The sequence below is a fragment of the Xenopus laevis genome, chromosome 7L (genome assembly GCF_017654675.1).
Source record: "Xenopus laevis strain J_2021 chromosome 7L, Xenopus_laevis_v10.1, whole genome shotgun sequence".
Lineage (NCBI taxonomy): Eukaryota > Metazoa > Chordata > Amphibia > Anura > Pipidae > Xenopus > Xenopus laevis.
The window spans coordinates 22499614-22518393 of NC_054383.1; the positions used below are offsets into that span (position 1 = coordinate 22499614).

Here is an 18780-nt window from a genome sequence, read left to right on the forward strand (position 1 = left end):
TTTAAACCAAAATTCTGAATATTATTTTCTAATTTTCATACAGCAGAAGCTAATGCTTGCTCTACCTGCCAACACAACATAGGGATCGGGCACACTCATTCTGAGAGGCCCATTTATTAAAGGTCGAATTTTAGCGGTATTAGAGTTTTTGAAACCACAATTAATCTCTGTTTCTCTAAAACCATGATGCCATGAAAATTATTTAAATATCCAAAAATAAAAAAAGACAAATGGAAAAACTGCTGAACAACCACCAAAAAAATACATATACAGGTATGAGACCTGTTATTCAGAATGCCCAGGACCTGGGATTTTCCAGATCATGGATTTTTCAGTAATTTGGATCTTCATACCTTAAGTCTACTGGAAAATCATGTAAACATTAAATAAACCAAATAGGCTGGCTTGGCTTCCAATAAAGATTTATTATATCTTAGATTGGATCAAGTACAAAGTATTGTTTTATTATTACAAAGAAAAAGATAATCAATTTTTAAAAAAATTTAGTATTTGTATAAAATGGAGTCTAAGGAAGACAGCCTTTCCGTAATTCAGAGTTTTCTAAATAACAGGTTTCCAGATAACAGATCCCTTACCTGTATCTCTAAGACCTCTAAAAATTCAAGTTTTTCTCAACAATTACAAGAAAAACCAGTTCGAAAACCTCTAAAAGTCTGAATGGCTCCAAAAAAGTCCAATAGGATCAGAGCAGCTCCCATTGACTTCTCTGGGACCTAGACTGCTTTTGCTTGGAGAAGTTTTGTATGAGTTTTTTTTGGTTTTAATGTTTTTAAAGAAATAACAAAAACACACATTTTTTGAGAAAAAGTATGTTTTGTGAAAAAATTGAAATTTGAATGTTTGTAAATAGGCCCTTTAGAATGTGAGGTTCATAATGCACAAAACTAACGGGACTGGAGAGACTGGACAAGATGGTTCTTCACAGTGAGGCCATAGAAGTTGTGGAATGCCCTGCTGGGTGATGTGATGGCAGGTTTTATTAATGCCTTCAAGAGCTAAACTGCACCGGAGATTTTGTAGGATTGTGTTGAATCGACAAAAACTATCGTACAAGTTACCGTATATACTCGTGTATAAGCCGACCCGCGTATAAGCCGAGGTACCTAATTTTAACTAGAAAAATTGGGTAAACTTATTGACTCGCGTATAAGCCTAGGCTGAGAAATGATGGACTGGGAGACTTGGCACTCTATTAATAAATACCCCCAGAGCTCACAAAAAGGGTGAGGGGAGAGGGGAAGGGTGGGAGAGAGGGAGGAGGAGGAGGATGAAAGGAAAGCAATGGCAGGACAAAGAACTGAGAGGAAATAGAAGAGGGAGAGAAGAGCAGGAGAACATAATAAAATAAAAGCAATACGGAAAAATAGAACAAAGAAAGTTCTAGTCACTTGTATAATATTGGCTCCATTTTATTGCTGTACTAATTAATAATAATAATAATAAAGGGACTGAAGAAAATAACTTTGAACATGGGACACAACAACTCCACACAAGTCAGGGATATTAATATAAGTGGATTTATATAGAATAACTGTCTTTTTCTTAAGGTGTAACTCCATCTCCCGGTATCTCTACCACATAATGCGGCTGTAAGTGCATTGTGGGAGTTGTAGTGTAGTTTCAAAATCACTTAAGACAAATTTTATACCATTCAGTGACTTTAAAAAACCACCATTGGACTGCCAGGAACTCGTTTTTATTGTGCGGTAAAAACTTTGTGGGGGTTTGTTCATGTATAGTTATGTATAGTTATATTAAATAGCAACTACACACCTTGCTCTTTTTTTCAAACGGCAGCAGTAAGCAACTCTCTCGCTAGCTCCAAACAAAAGCACCAAGTGAAAATCTGAAGCAAATCACAGAAACCAGGTCGCCATAGCAACCGAACGCTCCAATGACGCACAGGCCCCAGACTCCTCACCCAGCGGGCTGGGAGCGCAAACTTCCTGCTGTGCGAATTTGTGGGCGTGCATCGCAGCGTGTACTTCCTACCGTAGATCACTTTATAGAACAGCAGTGTTCGTCATGGATGGTCACGGACGTCAGCTGCCTGCACCACTACATGTAGCGCACTTGTAGCCTCCCTCCACCGCCGCCGACGGGATACGGGACAATTCCGGGACAGCCAGACAAAAACAGGTCTGCCTGTTTTGCAGCCTTCTGCGTATGACCCGCGTATAAGCCGAGGTAGAGTTTTTCAGCACATTTTGGGTGCTGAAAAACTCGGCTTATACGCGAGTATATACGGTAGATGTAGTCGCATGGGTCAAACTATAATGGGACTGCTTTAAAAATTTGATGTGTAAACTACAGGGAAAATTTTCCATCTGACACAACACGACTGTTGGAGGCGAACGCAGTATGCCATGTCTTTATTTGACAACTTTTTTTCCCATTGAAATACATTGAATGTCGGATGTAGATGCATGAACAAACTACACCATTCAACTTTATCTTATTCAACTCTACATTCTAGCTATAGGGGGATCAGATTTCATAGCATCCTACAAATCTCGTGCTATTGCGTTGGTGTTGGATTGCAAGATCAGATATGACCAAAATCTCTCGTTTTACCCTTAAGGTGGCCATTGGTCTGTCGGCAGCTGTTATCGGCCCGTGTAGAGCCATCTTTAAAGTGGCTTGGATGATTTCTTGGAAACGGGATAAAATCCATGGTCTGTATTTTATATTTTCACAGCCTTTATTGTTTGAGACATAACCGTCAGTGCAGAAAGGGACAAACAGATGCTCCTTTCAAAAGCAGTTACATATCTGCTGTAAAAGGTCAATATGAAAAGCAGATGTTAAGAGAACAGAAATTTTCAATGCTTAAATAAAAAAAAACATACAGACAAGTGTACAGGAGATATAGTTATGGGGTTAAAGTATGTTATAATAAGCAAAATGGCATTTGGGACGATTGAGACAGCGATGCCATCTGCATAATTTCTAGCTCTGTGGACAGTCAGCAAAACACTCAAAATTGCCCTGACACTGTACCCACAGCAATCTAAAATACACTGGCAGGGTCCTAACAATTAGTGGTTATTTATTAAAGTCCAATTGCAAAAAACTAAAAAAAAACAGGTTTTTTTTACTATAAAATTCTAATTTTTAGTGAAAAAAACCTCACATTTTTCAAAATTTATTATACCCCGAGGATACCACGATATCACGAAAAATTCAGACTTTTCATGCGTCATATTTGAAAAAATTCAGATTTTTTGTGCAATCTCACAATTGTTATTTGTGCGACAATCCAAAAAAGTTGAGGGGTTTTAGCTTGAGTATTTGCGGATTCAAGCTATTTTCAGCTTAAAGGAAAACTATACCCCCCAAACAATGTAGGTCTCTATTAAAAGATACTGAGTAAAACAGCTCATGTGTAAAACCCTGCTTCATGTAAATGAACCATTATCATAATAATATACTTTTCTAGTAGTATGTGCCATTGGGTAATCATAAATAGAAAATTGCCATTTTACCCAATGGCACATACTACTAGAAAAGTATATTATTATGATAATAGTTCATTTACATGAAGCAGGGTTTTACACATGAGCTGTTTGGGTATATGGGTAAATCATGGATTCTAGTTTGGTCAGACTTTTTTTTATTTAAAACATGAGAAAAATTAGGATTTTGATACTTACCCCCCTAATTATGCGGTTACAGAGAACCTGAGGGTTAGCTATATTCTTTCTCAGGCAAAGCAATCCTATTGGGGTTAATAAGGGGGTTAATTAAAATAAAAGGTGAATTTTAGAGCTTTATGAGTTTTTTTTATACCTCAAATGAACTTACAACTTGAATTTTTTCTGATTTAAGAAAAAACTCGAATGGAAAAGAACTCGAATCATTGAATTTGAGTCAAACAACCCGAAAACTTGAATTGATCAAGTTTTCCACAGAAAAAAACTCAAATCCCTCAAATTGATCGAGCTTTCGAGTGAAACCCACCGAAAAAAACTCGAACATCATGAAGGCTTTTAACATCTTGACATGGTTCAAGGGACCTCTGCCATATACTTCTACATGACTTGGTTTTAGCTTAAGTATTTGCGGATTCAGGCTATTTTCAGCTTCGGGGTATAATAAATCTTGAAAAAATTTAGTTTTCTTATAACTGGAAAAGATTTCAGTTTTTTCTTTTTAACTCAGAAAAATTCAACTTTTTTATTTTTTAACCTGAAAATTTGAGTTTTGACTAAATAAAACCAACAAACCTTTCGGGATAAATACAACTCGACCTTTAATAAATCTGCCCCTAAATGTTTAAAGGATTTTCTAGCAGACTTATGGGATGGAGTTTCAAATTACAGAGAGACCCCTTATCCAGAAAACCCCAGGTCCCGAACATTCTGGATAAAAGGTCCCATACCTGTATTTACTTGAAAAATCAAGAATAAGAGACAAATTGCATTAAGGTACTCAGCTCTGTTTTATCACTTTTATTTTCTGATGATTTTGCCACCTCTTAGCTTGAAATAATTGGCTCTGGGGCTGACAGATGTTGCACAATATGGCACACAGTTTATACCAAAAATAACAGTGCGAGCCTGAACTGTCAGGAATGTTAAACAGTGAAATGAAATGTGGGTTTGCTCTCACGGAGACTTTAATAGAACAGTTTCTAGCAATGCATGAAGGATTTGTACACATCACTGTCACAAACAAAGAAACTTTTGGTTGCAACTTGTTGCAAGTTTTCATTTTCAAAATGATTTGCTTCAGATAACAAAAGTTATTGTTTTTAACTGGCTTTATTAAATATAAACAGATTTGTACTTTAAAGACTGTAAAAAAAATCCAAAAATCCTTCCAAATACTTTTTTCCAGTCCACTTGTTGTCAGGTAGTAACCAGAAATAACACCATCTTATATTTATTATTTTTTTAATGTAAGTTTAAAATTGATTTTTCCATCCTCTAGTTTTTGCTCTGTTCAGCTCCCTAAATAAGGCTGTCAAGTGTCAACTCTATGTTGCAATTTCCTACATTGCTTGATATATTTATATATTTCTCCTTCAGCCTCAGATAAATGGGGATGTTGTGTTGGGTGCAAGTAGTCAGGTCAGATTTCAGGCCCCAGTCATTACAACCCTGTCTCCTTTACTACCTCGTCCTTCTGATTATGTCACTTCAGGTTTGCATTAATATCACTTCCTGTTTTGCAGTGACATCACTTACGGGTTCATGGTGGCTAGCAGGTAGTGGTTTGGGTTGTAGATAAGGCAGTTGCGTGTTTGATTAAATAGCAGGTCCAAATGGGTAATAGTCCAGGTTGGATAAGGGGTTTCAGACTGTTGATTAAATAGATGTGACTCAGTCCCAACACAAATTCAACTAAGGGCCCCAGACCGAGTCGGCAGCTTATTGGCCCGTGTGTGGGGCCCTCCGACGGGCTTCCCCAGTCGATATCTGGCTGAAAGTCGGGGAGATGTCGATCGGGAAGGGTAAAAAATCCCGTTGGATGGCAGCTGCATCTGTTTGTTGATGCAGTCCCTCGATCCGACCACCCGTATGGCCTCCATTCTGATCCGATTGTTGGGCCCTAGGGCTATGGTTGCCACCTTTCAATAAAATTTGCACCGGCCGGTGCTGGGGGCGGTAAAATCAGGCAGGATGTGACGTCAAAGGGGGTGGGGAGTGACTGCAAAGGGGGCGGAGTCGTGGCGTGCAATTGGACGTGGCATCAAAGGGGGCAGGGCAAGACATCAAATTGGCGTCAAAGGGGGCGGCGTGCAATTGGCCAGGTGCAGAAAAAAAGGTAGATTTTGTGCAGATTGGGGCAGGCCAAGGGCTTTAGTTAGGGATATTACAAATTTACCGGCAGCTACATTGCAGTAAATTTGTAATACCAGCCCCGGCCTTGGCGGTTGTTTTACCGCCATTCATTTCTATGGAATGCCTAAACCAGAGAGTGCACTTGCAATGGGGGCAGTTGAAGTAATGTGTAGCCTGCCAAGCTGGAACTTGCCTGCCAACAAAAAGCCCAAAATCGCCTCAGATGCCATTTTCCAAAGGCTTCATTGTGCACAACTGACTGGAGGGGCCTTGTTTCGAGTCTTCGACGTGTGATAAGTGGTTGAAAACAGACATGATGCGATAAATCTTCTAGTACACAGAAATTATTTTTACACGTAAGTCAAAGTAATATTCTTTTTATTTTGGTCCGTTTAGAAGCAGCAGCCAGGCAATAACCACCCGGCCGTCTCTTACTATTTCACTATTAACTACATCAGCCGTATTACTATCCCTTTAAATGAGACGCGAGTGGGACTGGGAACACCCGCTCATTCATAAACTACAATTCCCAGCATGCCCCTAACACCGTTTCATAACCTTCTAGGACGATAAGGATCACCGGGGGCCGGGGCCCATCAATTATATGCACTTTAGAAGATGAAAGAGTTAAAACTAGGGAGGTGTCAGTGCTGCCGAATCTCTCAGTGAAGCGCTGAAGAGAAACAGTAGAATTCGAGAACGCGTTTCATTCTCTTGTTTTTTTTTGTCCCGCGCGGCACCCGTCTGTGCGTCTCGTTGCTAGGCAACCGTGTTCGTGGTTTACTGCTGGGACGAGTTGAATGGGGTGTGAGTACGACTTTTTGCTTCGTGTATTTTAATTTCATTTCGTATTCTCTTCTTTGTTTTAAAACAGTTACAGTGCTGACACATTGGAAATGATTTATTTTGTGCTGCAACAGACTCCATCTGCCAATTTGTTCTGATATTCTCACTCATTATAGTAATATTGATGATAATAATAATAAACCTTTCCTGAAATGTCTTCAGAGCTGGTTTTAGTGTAGGAGCCAGGTATAGAGAGCATTTCCCTGGGTCCCCAGCACCACAGGGTCCCCTTGAAAGAAAATGTGTATTTGTGTAACATTTGTTAGTTATTTGTCTTATAATACACAAAAGCCATGAATATCTTGTAAATTATATACTGTACTTATAAACGGTAAGTTCTGATGTCATCAGTTATAAACAGTGAGTTCTGATGTCATCGGTTATAAACGGTGCATTCTGATGTCATCAGTTATAAACTGTGAGTTCTGATGTCATTTCTGTCACATGACTCACTAAAACATGTGTATTATAATAAATAAAGTACCCCCAGTTGCAAAATATGAGGATATTAGAAGTCACCTCGGAGTTCCATAACCTGTATAAAAACGGTCATGAAACTCCTCGGTAACTTTTTACCTTATATTTTACAAGAGGGGGTACTTTATTCACTATATATTCAGCAAAGGTATTCAACCTCAAGCTGCAACTATCAGCACTCCATGTGGGTTTCTGGGAGTTCTAGTTTCACAACAACTGAACTCAGAGCTGAATCAAATATCTGAGCTTTCTAACTTTCTTTAAATATTTGGGACTGCCCAACTACCTATTAGCAGAGCCTGCAAAGGACCCATATCACCCCAGCACCCACCCTGCTGCCTGCTATCATTCTGTCAAATCCATTGGCTCATGGGCATGGGTGGGAGAGTTCCCGGAAGGGGATGGGGAGGGTGCACAGGAAACTAAAAACAAAATCAGCCCAAAACTAGCCAAGAGGCACTTCAAAAGTAGCCCAAAAATAGCACAATGCATGGAGTAAAAAAAATAATTGAATATATGTCAAAATATGGCCTTTTTTAAAATGTTTACGGTTTCCCATATTTTCCCATGAAGCAAAATGGCACATTTTCGCCCACTAGGGGTGTAACTACAGAAGGGGGCCCAGGAGGTATATGGAGCCCATAATAAATAAATATATGTAAAACAGGTTAACCTCTAGACATTTTAGTGGCCAGCAGATTGTTGCCCCCCAAATTGTCTGAAATTCAGGGAAAGTCGATGGAAAATGCGAGAATGCTCAAAGGGGTGGTTCACCTTTAAAGTAACTTTTATTCTGTTATAGAATGACAAATTCTAAGCAACTTTTCAATTGGTTTTCATTATTTATTTTTTATAGTTATTTGTCTTTTTCTTCTGATTCTTTGCAGCTTTCAAATGGGTGTCGCTGACTCCCTTCTAAAAAAACACATGCTCTGTAAGGCTACAAATGTATTGTTATTACTATTTTTTATTACTGATTCTTCTATTCTCTCCTATACATATTCCAGTCTCTTATTCAAATTAATGCATGGCTGCTAGGGTAATTTTGGCCCTCATTACCAGATTGCTTAAATGCAAATTGAAGAGCTACTGAATAAAAAGCTAAATAACTCAAAAACCTTTAATAATAAAAAATTAAAACCAATTGCAAATTATCTCAGAATATCACTCTCTACATCATACTAAAAGATATCTCAAAGGTGTACAACCCCTTTAAGAGGGACTGGATACTGAGGTACAGAGCCCAAATCTGGTAAATTCCAACTTCTACACAACGTAGTCCCATAGCATGCTGGGTATTGTAGCCTTACATTAAACTTGGCAGTTGGCAAATTGTTGAACAAAAACTACGTTACCCAACATGCACTGGAAAAGCAGGCTTGGCACATTTTGGGAAGAAAAAACCTTTGGCTGGTTTCCAAAAGAACAAACTAGGCCCAAAAAGTAGCCCAAATACGTACCTTGGCTAGTTTGTACTTTCAAAACCTGCCTGGGCTTTAAATTAGTAGCCCAATTTGGCTGGAAAACTGCCAACCTGACAACCCTGCCAAGAAAGCAATGTTGTGCCACAGCCTGGAATCCTTAAAGGGGTGGTTCACCTTTAAATTAACTTTTAGTATGTTATAGAATGGCCAGTCCTAAGCAACTTTTCATTTGGTCTTCATTGTTTATTTTTTATAGTTCTTAAATGATTTGCCTTTTGACTTCCAAGAGGGGGTCACTGACCCCATCTAAAATCAAATGCTCTGTAAGGCTATACATGTATTGCTACTTTTTATTACTCTTTCTATTCAGGCCTCTCCTATTCATATTCCAATCTCTTATTTAAATCAGTGCACGGTTGCTAGGGGGATTTGGACCCTAGCAACCAGATTGCTGAAATTGCAAACTGGAGAGCTGCTGAATTAAAAGCTAAATAACTCAATAACCAAAAATAATAAAAAATGAAAACCAATTGCAAATTATCTCAAAATATCACTCTCTACATCATACTAAAAATTAACTCAAAGACGAACAACCCTTTCAAGCTCTAACTACAGCCTTGCTGTGCTGAAATCCCTGTGGTCTATATTTGATGTATTTACAAGAATCCTGGAAATCTGCAAGAAAAGCAACAAATACTGTGAAAAGTTTCTTAAGGGAGAAGGAAAAGTTAAATCACTTAATGGAACGAATCCTTAATGGAAGTAAAACCAGCCTATTGGGTTTATTTAATGTTCACATGATTTTCTAGTAGATGTAACGTACGATTATCCAAATTACGGAAAGATCCGTTATCCTAAGCATTCTGGATAACAGGTTCCATTGGTTGGTATACTGCTTAGACACCTTGGTGTAAAAGCCAAATCAGTGTTGCAAGAATGTTGTACCTCTGGGCCCAATGAAAACTCTACATTGTATCAGGAAAGAATTACCAATTTGCAGACAAATCCAATAGAAACTGTTTCCTTTTCAATTTTTTCAGTACATTAAAGCTTCAAGTACAAAAGCCATTATGGATTTCATTATAAGAGAGCACCTCTCTGCAGCAGAGAATCAGCAAGGTACTGTCATTAACTGTCTGTACTGTTTATGTGCTGTTGAATTAAATTAGGTAGGCTTGCAGTTGCATAGTCTGATCTAAACGTACATCAGTACATTGCTTAGAGCAAAATCGTGATTACATTAAAACAAAACAAAAGAAAGCATTCCTAAAACAGAAATGAATGAGTTGGTTGTCTTGGTTCTCAACTCAATGACATTTTATGAAGCCCTCTTACAGGAGCATTTGAAACTGGTTTAATCAATATACACGTTTGTTAAAGACGCATCACTTCCAGTTGAAGTGCACAACAATACCACAGGTTGCAGCCTGGCCAGTATTTTGCCAGCCTGGCCTGTCAAATTGATGTTTCTTGTTATTAATTGGGAAGAAAGCTTAAAAGAAAATGTAGCATCCCTAGCTCCTTTACTGACAACATTAAAGGGATTCTGTCATGGTTTTTTGGTTTTACTTTTTATTTCTAAATTACATTGTTTACATTGCAAACAATTCACTCGATTTTTTAAAATGTTATTCTTTAACCAACAAATGTATTTTTTTAGTTGTAATATTGGTGTGGAGGCAGCCATCTCAGTGCATTGTGCCTGATCCTAAACTTTGAGAAGGAGCCAATAGAAGACGGCTATTGTTTCTCCCTTCCCATTGAATTATACCTCAACATGGGTCGTGGCAGACATGAGAATAGCACCCAAGCAGTAAAAAAACAAGGGTTTTCCTGCTTTAGGGCAAGGACACACACGGGCAGATTCAGGGAGATTAGTCGCCCCGGTGACTAATCGCCTCTTCTTCGGGGCGACAATCTCCCTGAACTGCCTTCCCCTACCTTCTCGCCAGCTATAATGAAAAATCATTAAGTGAGGCAACTTCGGAAAATGAAGCGCCGCAAGTGCCATCCCGTTGGTGATTTTTCATTATAGCCAGCTGGAAGGTAGGGGAAGGCAGATTGGGGAGATTCACAAAAAGGATTCCTGATTCCCCAGCCTCTCCAGTCAAATAGCGTGGTGTCCGGAAAAGAGGTCGGCACCTCTCCAATATACATAGAGACGAAAAATTCACCAGACACTCAACAGCAAGTGAAGCGGGGTGGACCCCTGCGTGTTTATTCAAGTCTTGTGATGTAACGTTTCGGTGGCGGGCCTGACGAAACGGCTGACGAAGGGGCCCGCTCCCGAAACGTTACATCACAAGACTTGAATAAACACGCAGGGGTCCGCCCCCCTTCACGTGCTGTTGAGTGTCTGGTGAATTTTTCGTCTCTATGTAGATTGGGGAGATTGTCACCCTGAAGAAGGGGCGATTAGTTGCCGGGAGGACTGATCTCCCCAAATCTGCCCATGTGCCGTTACCTTAAGGGTAGGGGCACATGGGGAGATTAGTCGCTAGTGATTTTTAAAAGCAAGTTCTGGTGGCAAGTCGTTCATTTTGTCTTTGCATGCAGCTACATGCAAATCACCAGCTATTATGCACACATTGATTTGAGATTGCCTGTAGCTCCAAAACGCACAGAGACCCTTTTTGAAGTGATTTGTCAGAAATAGCACGTATATAGAGAAGTACTGAAATCTCCTACAAGCACACACACACACAGAGATTAGTAACCGCAATAGTATGTAAATTCTTGCTCTTGCGAAATGATGTGGAGGGACAACACGCCAAGGGAATGAACGCGAAGCACTATGGGATATAAATCGCTTTGAATCAAAAGTTGCATGAAATCTTTCCTGCACAAAAACGATCACCTTATCGCGGTGACTTCCTTTTTAAAAATCGTGGGCGACTAATCTCCCCGTGTGCCCCAACCCTTAGCAATGCAAACAAATCTTTCAGCAGAGGTGTCAGGTAGATGCAATGTGATTAACTGCCCATTGTTCTGTTGATAGGCTGCTGATGGGCTGCTGGGGAGGGAGGTAATATCACTCCAACTTACAGTACAGCAGTAAAGAGTGACTGAAGTTTATCAGAGCATAAGTCAAATGACATAAGGGCTCCTGGGAAACTGACAATATGTCTAGCCCATGTCAAATTTCAAAATTAAATATAGAAAAAATCAGTTTGCCCCTTTAAAAAAAGGATTTCAGTGCAGAATTCTGCTGGGGCAGCACTATTAACTGGTGCGTTTTGAAAAAAAACATGTTTTCTCACGACAGTATCCCTTTAAACATCCTACTGTATAAACAGCAGCAGTAATTGAGCTGTACAGGTGTGAAGGCTCAGCAATAGGAACATCAATGGCATTTTCTTTTACAATGCCCTGTTTAAAGTGCTAGAGGGCCGTATATTTACAAAGCCGAAGAAATTAAATCTGTTAGAAGAAAGGATAGACATAGAAAAACCTGGGTCTCAGGGTGGCCACTAAATTACACTGCTTGTATGTGTAATAATCAGAATAAGTGGTGGGGAGTGGGAGTGGGCTTGTGGCAGTGTCAGACTGAAAGGAGGTGAACAGGTACTGGGTGGTGGTTGTGATTTAAAACATGCAGAGGATAAAATAGTCTTCAGTGCATTAAACTATTGCAGCCAATAAGCCATTTACTTTCATTAGCCTTATACTGTATATATATATATATATATATATATATATATATATATATATATATATATATATATATACTTTAGACTGATATAGTGCTTTTGTTTGCATGGCATTTATCTTTAACATGAAATGTTAGCAAATAACAGGTGTTTTATTTCACTGTTAGTTTGCTATGCACCTTTTAGCTTAATTGATATTTACTTTATCAGGTTTCTAGGTTACATCCAGTATGTATAAGCCATAGTAGGGGAGGGGCATAGCTCTCCAGATGTTAAACTTCTGCACCTGTCAGACATGCTGAAAGTTGCAGTTCAACAGCTGGGGGGGCTGCAGTTTTTCCCACTGTTGGAGTAAACAATGATGCCGCTTACTGATCCTTTCTCTCTATTTTTGTCATTTTTAAGATGCCGAAGCTTTACTCAAAGCTTACAGATTAATTAAATCTGCCAGTGCAGGCAAGGCAACAGATGTACCAGAAAACTTCAGCCCTGATTTATATGTTCTGTGTGCGGAACAAGCCCTCCAAGTATGTCTGTTTTTCACAAATTCACTTTACAACAGTTTACCTTGTCAGTGTTTCTTAGGTGTTTCATAGGCTTCTTTTTGTTTCTTAGGTATAAGTTTGTAAGAGCTGGACATCACAATTCAAGTGCTTTAATACCCACATAATTATAATTTTTTTTACAAAATGCGTCTTTATTGTGACATAGATACAAGCCATTCAATGCGATAGAAACTTCATGCACCCTATCTGAATAGATTGTTAATAATTCCTTGTCCAATTTGTTCTTGGTCATGTTTTACCCTTGCTACAGGACAGGCCATATTTATCTGAAAATAAGCAAACTGGATATTATTAAATATCTGCCTGTGCCTATGCATAGAATCCTAATTGTCACTGGAGCCCAAGTAAATATTCTACACAAGACTGACCCTTAGAATAACAGGTTGAGGTTCATTAAACCTTTTATATAGCTTAAAGGGATTCTGTCATGATTTTTATGATGTAGTTTTTATTTCTAAATGATACTGTTTACACTGCAAATAATTTATTCTACAGTATAAAATTTCATTCCTGAACCAGCAAGTGTATCTTTTTTTAGTTGTAATATTAGTGTGTAGGCAGCCATCTCAGGTCAATTTGCCTGGTCATGTGCTTTCAGAAAGAGCCAGCACTTTAGGATGGAACTGCTTTCTCCTACTCAATGTAACTGAAGGTGACGCAGCAGGACCTGGATTTGAGTGCTGTTCTTAGATCTACCAGGCAGCCGTTATCTTGTGTTAGGGAGCTGCTACCTGGTTACCTTCCCATTGTTCTGTTGTTAGGCTGATGGGGGGAGGGGGTTGATATCACACCAACTTGCAGTACAGCAGTAAAGAGTGTCTGAAATTTATTAGTGCACAAGTCACATGACTGGGGGCAGCTGCGAAACTGACAATATGTCTAGCCCCATGTCAGATTTCAAAATTAAATATAAAAAAATCTTTTTGCTCTTTTGAGAAATGGATTTCAGTGCAGAATTCAAATGGAGCAGCACTATTAACTGATGCATTTTGAAAATGTTTCCCATCATAGTATTCCTTTAAGTAACTGCTGTCTTTTTTTTTTTTATAGCTTGGAAATCTAGCCGAAAGTAAAGACTGTCTGCAACTTTATTTCAAGAGTAATCCACCTCAAAACCAGTTTTTTGGAAGATCTTACTTGTGTAAAGCCCAGTTACACACCCCTCAGTCTGCAAAGGATGTGGTATGGACCTGTATTACAGCAGTCTATTAAAGATGCCTGTGTGTTTGCTCTCCATCTAAAACTGTTTCAGTAGCGTTTGTTGTAGTAAGTAGTGATTTGCAGGCCGGCCCGATACCGGCGGGTGCGGGCCGACCTCGCACCCCCATTTCCGGGTCACGGGCGGGTGCGGGTTGAGCTCTTCTGACTGCTCTCCCTGACCTTCCAAATGACAGCTTCCGACTTCCAGGTTGAACTTTTATAGACTCTCGCTCCACCCCTTTTGTGACATCATTGGGGGTGGGGCGTGCAGGTCTATAAAAGGAACCCGGAAGTCGGGCTCGGGCGGTTGCGGGTTGGGAAAAGCCTGACCCGCACATCACTAGTAGTTAGTATAAACACTTACAAACAATTGTTAAATTATGGATAATAAAACGAAGCATATTCTATTTTTAAACCTTTGCAAGATTTGTCATTAGGCAGTTCTTTGTTAATAGGGACATTGTTTCATATGTTCCGCTTGCCTGTATATGCAGTGGTGCTTAACAAACAGTTTTGCTCTCTCTCAGCAGACCTAGTGGTTCAACAATATAGTGGGCTTTGTGAGGTTAATAAACCAGTTTCATTTAATAAGTGCCGAACAGTTCTTGTTGGAACCTAAATAGGCTGGATGTGGAAGCTAGAAAGTTGTAGTTATACCACCGAATTTCTATGCAGCTGAAATTAAGATTGCTTCAGGAGAAATGTAATTGTCAGTTGGAGCATGCATATTATATAGAATTACATCACTGTAAATTAAAGCTTTCTTTCAAGTTTCTTGCCATGCATTTTATTGAAGGTGCCAACAGGGAAAAACATTGATCACATTTCCATTTTTATTATAACAAATCTGAGTTATAAACTTAGGTTATTACCACTGGGTTGAAGAGAACTCCGGTGTGCTTTAGAGTAAGGTATAACCAGCATTTGTAGCACTTTGGGAACTCACAGGCAAGCAAATAAAGCACAAATGAATAACTTATCTTTAAAGGAGAAAGAACTGTCTTTTTACTTAGGGGTGCCAAAAGTTAGACAACCCCAAGTGATCAAATGTACTTACCTGAAACCTGGGCCGTTGCTCCTATCAGCAGAAAACTGCACCAGTTCGGGATTCTTCCATCGAGCACCACAGAGTGATCATTAGACGGCTTCTTCTATCTTCACCGTCCCAGGGTTTCAGGTAAGAACATGCGATCACTTGGGCCTAACTTTTGGCACCCCAAGTAAAAAGTCCTTTCCTTCCCCTTTAATACGTCAGATATAGTGATATTGTTCCTGTTGTTAATATAGCACAACAAAGAATGGGAACATACAGCAGGTACTAATTGCACCAGTGCAGTAGCCAATAGCAACCACTCAGAAATTAGCTCTGAACAGTCTACTACAAATTAGAAAAACTGCTATAGGCAACTATGCTGCTTTTCAGAACTTTACATTCCACTTGATTCATACTTTATAGAAGGATATAAACCGTAGGCCCAAATTTGGACCTGTTTACTCTTTTACTATATTCTTAGTAACAATGAAGCTTTAGTGGCTTTTGTTAGTCCTTTTCTCTTTGTACCTTTGTGACCATTGAATCATTTTTATTTTTGTTATCTTTTCAAGGCAACCGTTTTTCCCAGGTTTGCACACATTAAATTGGTGATCAGAATTTATAATTCTCTTGTTCTGTTGCACATTCAAAAATGTTCATTTTCTTCTAGGATCAACTGGAAAAATCTGTGGTTTATTACCTAAAAGCTATTGATTTCGGGAAACAGCAAAAAAGGTTTGTGCCCTTGGCAAGAATTAACCTGCTGGTGAATAAACCTGCTGGAGCCCTGTCTCAGATGTTCCCAAATTGTGGAGCTACCCCTGGTGGTTCCCAAAGTTGTGGCATAAAGGCTAGTTTGAATGACATATGAAGGGAACCATTTTTTGCTGTTGCTTCTGGTGGGGCTCAGACCCAATAATTTGAGAAATCTCAAACTGTGCAGCTTGACAGTGCTGGGCTGTTTAGTCTAGACAATGTTTTGTGGCAGTGGCTCAGCTGAAACAAAATAAGAAGTACTATCATCTGGCCTAAGTTTATAGGATTAATTTCCATATGGCCTTAAACGGAAAGGGTACAGCTATTTAAAGGAAAACTATACCCCAAACAATGTAGGTCTTTATAAAAATATATTGCATAAAACAGTTCATATGTAAAACCCTGCTTCATGTAAATTAACCATTTTCATAATAATATACTTTTCTAGTAGTATGTGCCACTGGGTAATCATTAGGGATGCACCGAATCCAGGATTCGGTTTGGGATTCGGCCTTTTTACAGCAGGTTTCGGATTCGGCCGAATCCTTCTGCCCGGCCAAAGCGAATCCGAATCCTAATTTACATATGCACATTAGTTGAAGTAAAGGGAAATCACGTGCCTTTTTGTCACAAAACAAGGGAGTAAAAAATTTTTCCTCTTCCCACTCCTAATTTGCATGTGCAAATTAAGATTTGGATTTCGTTCTGTATTTGGCTGAATCTTTCGCGAAGGATTTGGGGGTTCGGCCGAATCCAAAGTAGTGTATACGGTGCATCCCTATTAATCATAAATAGAAAATTTTTAAAAAATGAGGGCCGCCCCCTGGGATTGTACGAATCACTGTGCACACAAGCAAACCAAACAAACTATACTTGTTAGGTCACATGAGCAAATTAACAGACAGAGTTGTGTCTTTTGCTTCAACACTTCTTCCTGTTACAGTTAGAGTTGTAGTATTTCTGGTCAGGTGATCTCTGAGGCAGCACACAGACCATCACAAAATGGTAGTTCAAGGCAAGAGATGTAAAAGGGCAATATTTACTTAAATATATAGATCAGTTTGGTAAGATTCTTTAATATGCCACTTAATTTGATATAAACTATCTGTTGCTTAAGTGTTCATTTTGGGGGTATAGTTTTCCTTTAAGTATTCATTTTGGGGGTATAGTTTTGCTTTAAAATTATAGCAATGATGTTAGAAAAGGGTGATTATATTATTATGTCCTGCTAAGTACTAGTTTCACTTTTGTAACCTTTTTTATCATTTAAAAATTGTTCCTCTAAAATATCATAGATAATTTATCCTATTGTTTCCTCTGGCCCTATTCCTGCATAAACACTGCTATTCAGCAATTTAAGCCAATGTAAGCTCAAAGGAGTGGTTTACCCTTAAATTTACTTTTAGTATGTTATAGAATGGCCGATTCTATGTAAATTTTCAATTGGTCTTCATTAATATAATTTTAAAGTTTTTTTTATAGTTTTTTAATTTATTTGCCCTTTTCTTCTGATTCTTTCCAGCTTTCTAATGACCCCATCTAAAAAAACAAATGCTCTGTAAATCTACTGCCATTGCTACTTTTATTACTCATTTTTATATTCAAGACCTCTCCTATTCATATTCCAGTCTCTTATTCAAATCAGTGCATGGTTGCTAGGGTAATTGACACCCTAGCAACTGGATTGCTGAAATAGCAAACTGGAGAGCTGCTAAATAAAAAGTTAAATAACTCAATAACTACAAATTATAAAAAAAATAAAACCAATTGCAAATTGCCTCAGAATATCAATCTGTACATCATAATAAAAGTTAATTTAATGGAGAACAACCCCTTTAATAATATAGGATTAAATATATAATTTTTTTTCTTTTTAGATACTATTTTCTGGTCTTCAATGCATCTGTTATCTACTGGCAAATGGTTCAACCTTTTTTAAAGCCTGGGAGTCGCCATCTTCTTATTTCTAGTCTCTCCAGTGTTGTGAAGGCTTTGACTGAAATTGATGAAACAGATCATGCCTGGCGAGCACAACTTATGATGTAAGGTTAACAACATGGTTATTATTATGCATGAATAATTTTAGCTTTGAAATCCTCCACTGGATTACAGCTTCATTATGATGATTTTAGTTTTGAATGCTGAATCACAGCAATTAATTAATACAGAAGAACTTAAAATATCTACAAGAAAATAACATAGCATTCAGACTCTACCAAGAAGGTTCAATATGTATAAATAGAAAATAAGTTGGGTGAATCGGTATCACTATTCTATTAAGTATATCGTAGTAAAAAGCAACTCAAGGGAAATACAAACATGTAAATGCTATTACAAATAAGTTCATAAGGGAAAACTATATACAGGTGTGGGATCTGTTATGCGGAAACCCATTATCTAGAAAGCTCTGAATTACGGAAAGGCTGTCTCCCATAGATAATAATCCAAATTTTATCTGTAATAATAAAACAGTGCCTTGTACTTGATCCACACCAAGATATAATTAATCCTTATTGGAAGCAAAACCAGCCTATTGGGTTTATTTAGGGGCAGATTTGAAAACTTGAATTAAAAAAAATTCAACCTCCTAGAACCTATTTGGAGTCAAATGGTGAAATCAAAGGTTTTATTTGGGAAAAACGTCAAATCGTACGATTCGAATGCGCCATTACTTTGATTCGTACGATTGGAATTCCATCTAAACCGGACCTATTCGGCCAAAAAATATACTTCGATTTAATTTCGGTTGGTCTTTTTGAATTAGAATTTTGAAGTTTTTCAGATTCGAAATTCGACCCTTGATAAATTTGCCCCTTAATGTATAAATGATTTTGTAGTAGACTTAAGGTATGAAGATCCAAATTATGGAAAGCATTCTGGATAACAGGTCCCATACCTGTACTTGAAAACAGTAAATCCCCTTGTTAGCACATGTATCGGATATCAATAGACTTTTTTTGTCAACAGCTTCAATGTTGAAGCAGGTGGCTTTTCACAAGGTTAATTAAACTTCCCACCATA

General features: G+C 38.4%; 1 protein-coding gene across 3 annotated transcripts in view; it reads left to right on the forward strand.

Annotated features, from left to right (window-relative positions):
- The first annotated feature begins 5735 nt into the window (after positions 1–5735).
- cfap46.L (cilia and flagella associated protein 46 L homeolog) overlaps positions 5736–18780 on the forward strand; it is a 134416-nt gene continuing 121371 nt past the window's right edge. For 2 of the 3 annotated variants that reach the window (XM_018225210.2, XM_041568660.1), the window contains exons 1-6: positions 5736–6163; positions 9595–9673; positions 12610–12731; positions 13821–13952; positions 15674–15738; positions 17637–17801. In XM_018225210.2, coding sequence (XP_018080699.1) covers positions 9625–9673; positions 12610–12731; positions 13821–13952; positions 15674–15738; positions 17637–17801 — 533 coding nt within the window. In that variant the 5' untranslated portion in view covers positions 5736–6163; positions 9595–9624. Of the gene's footprint in view, positions 6164–6570; positions 6615–9594; positions 9674–12609; positions 12732–13820; positions 13953–15673; positions 15739–17636; positions 17802–18780 lie in introns of all 3 variants that reach the window. The other variant, XM_018225209.2, reaches the window with a different exon arrangement.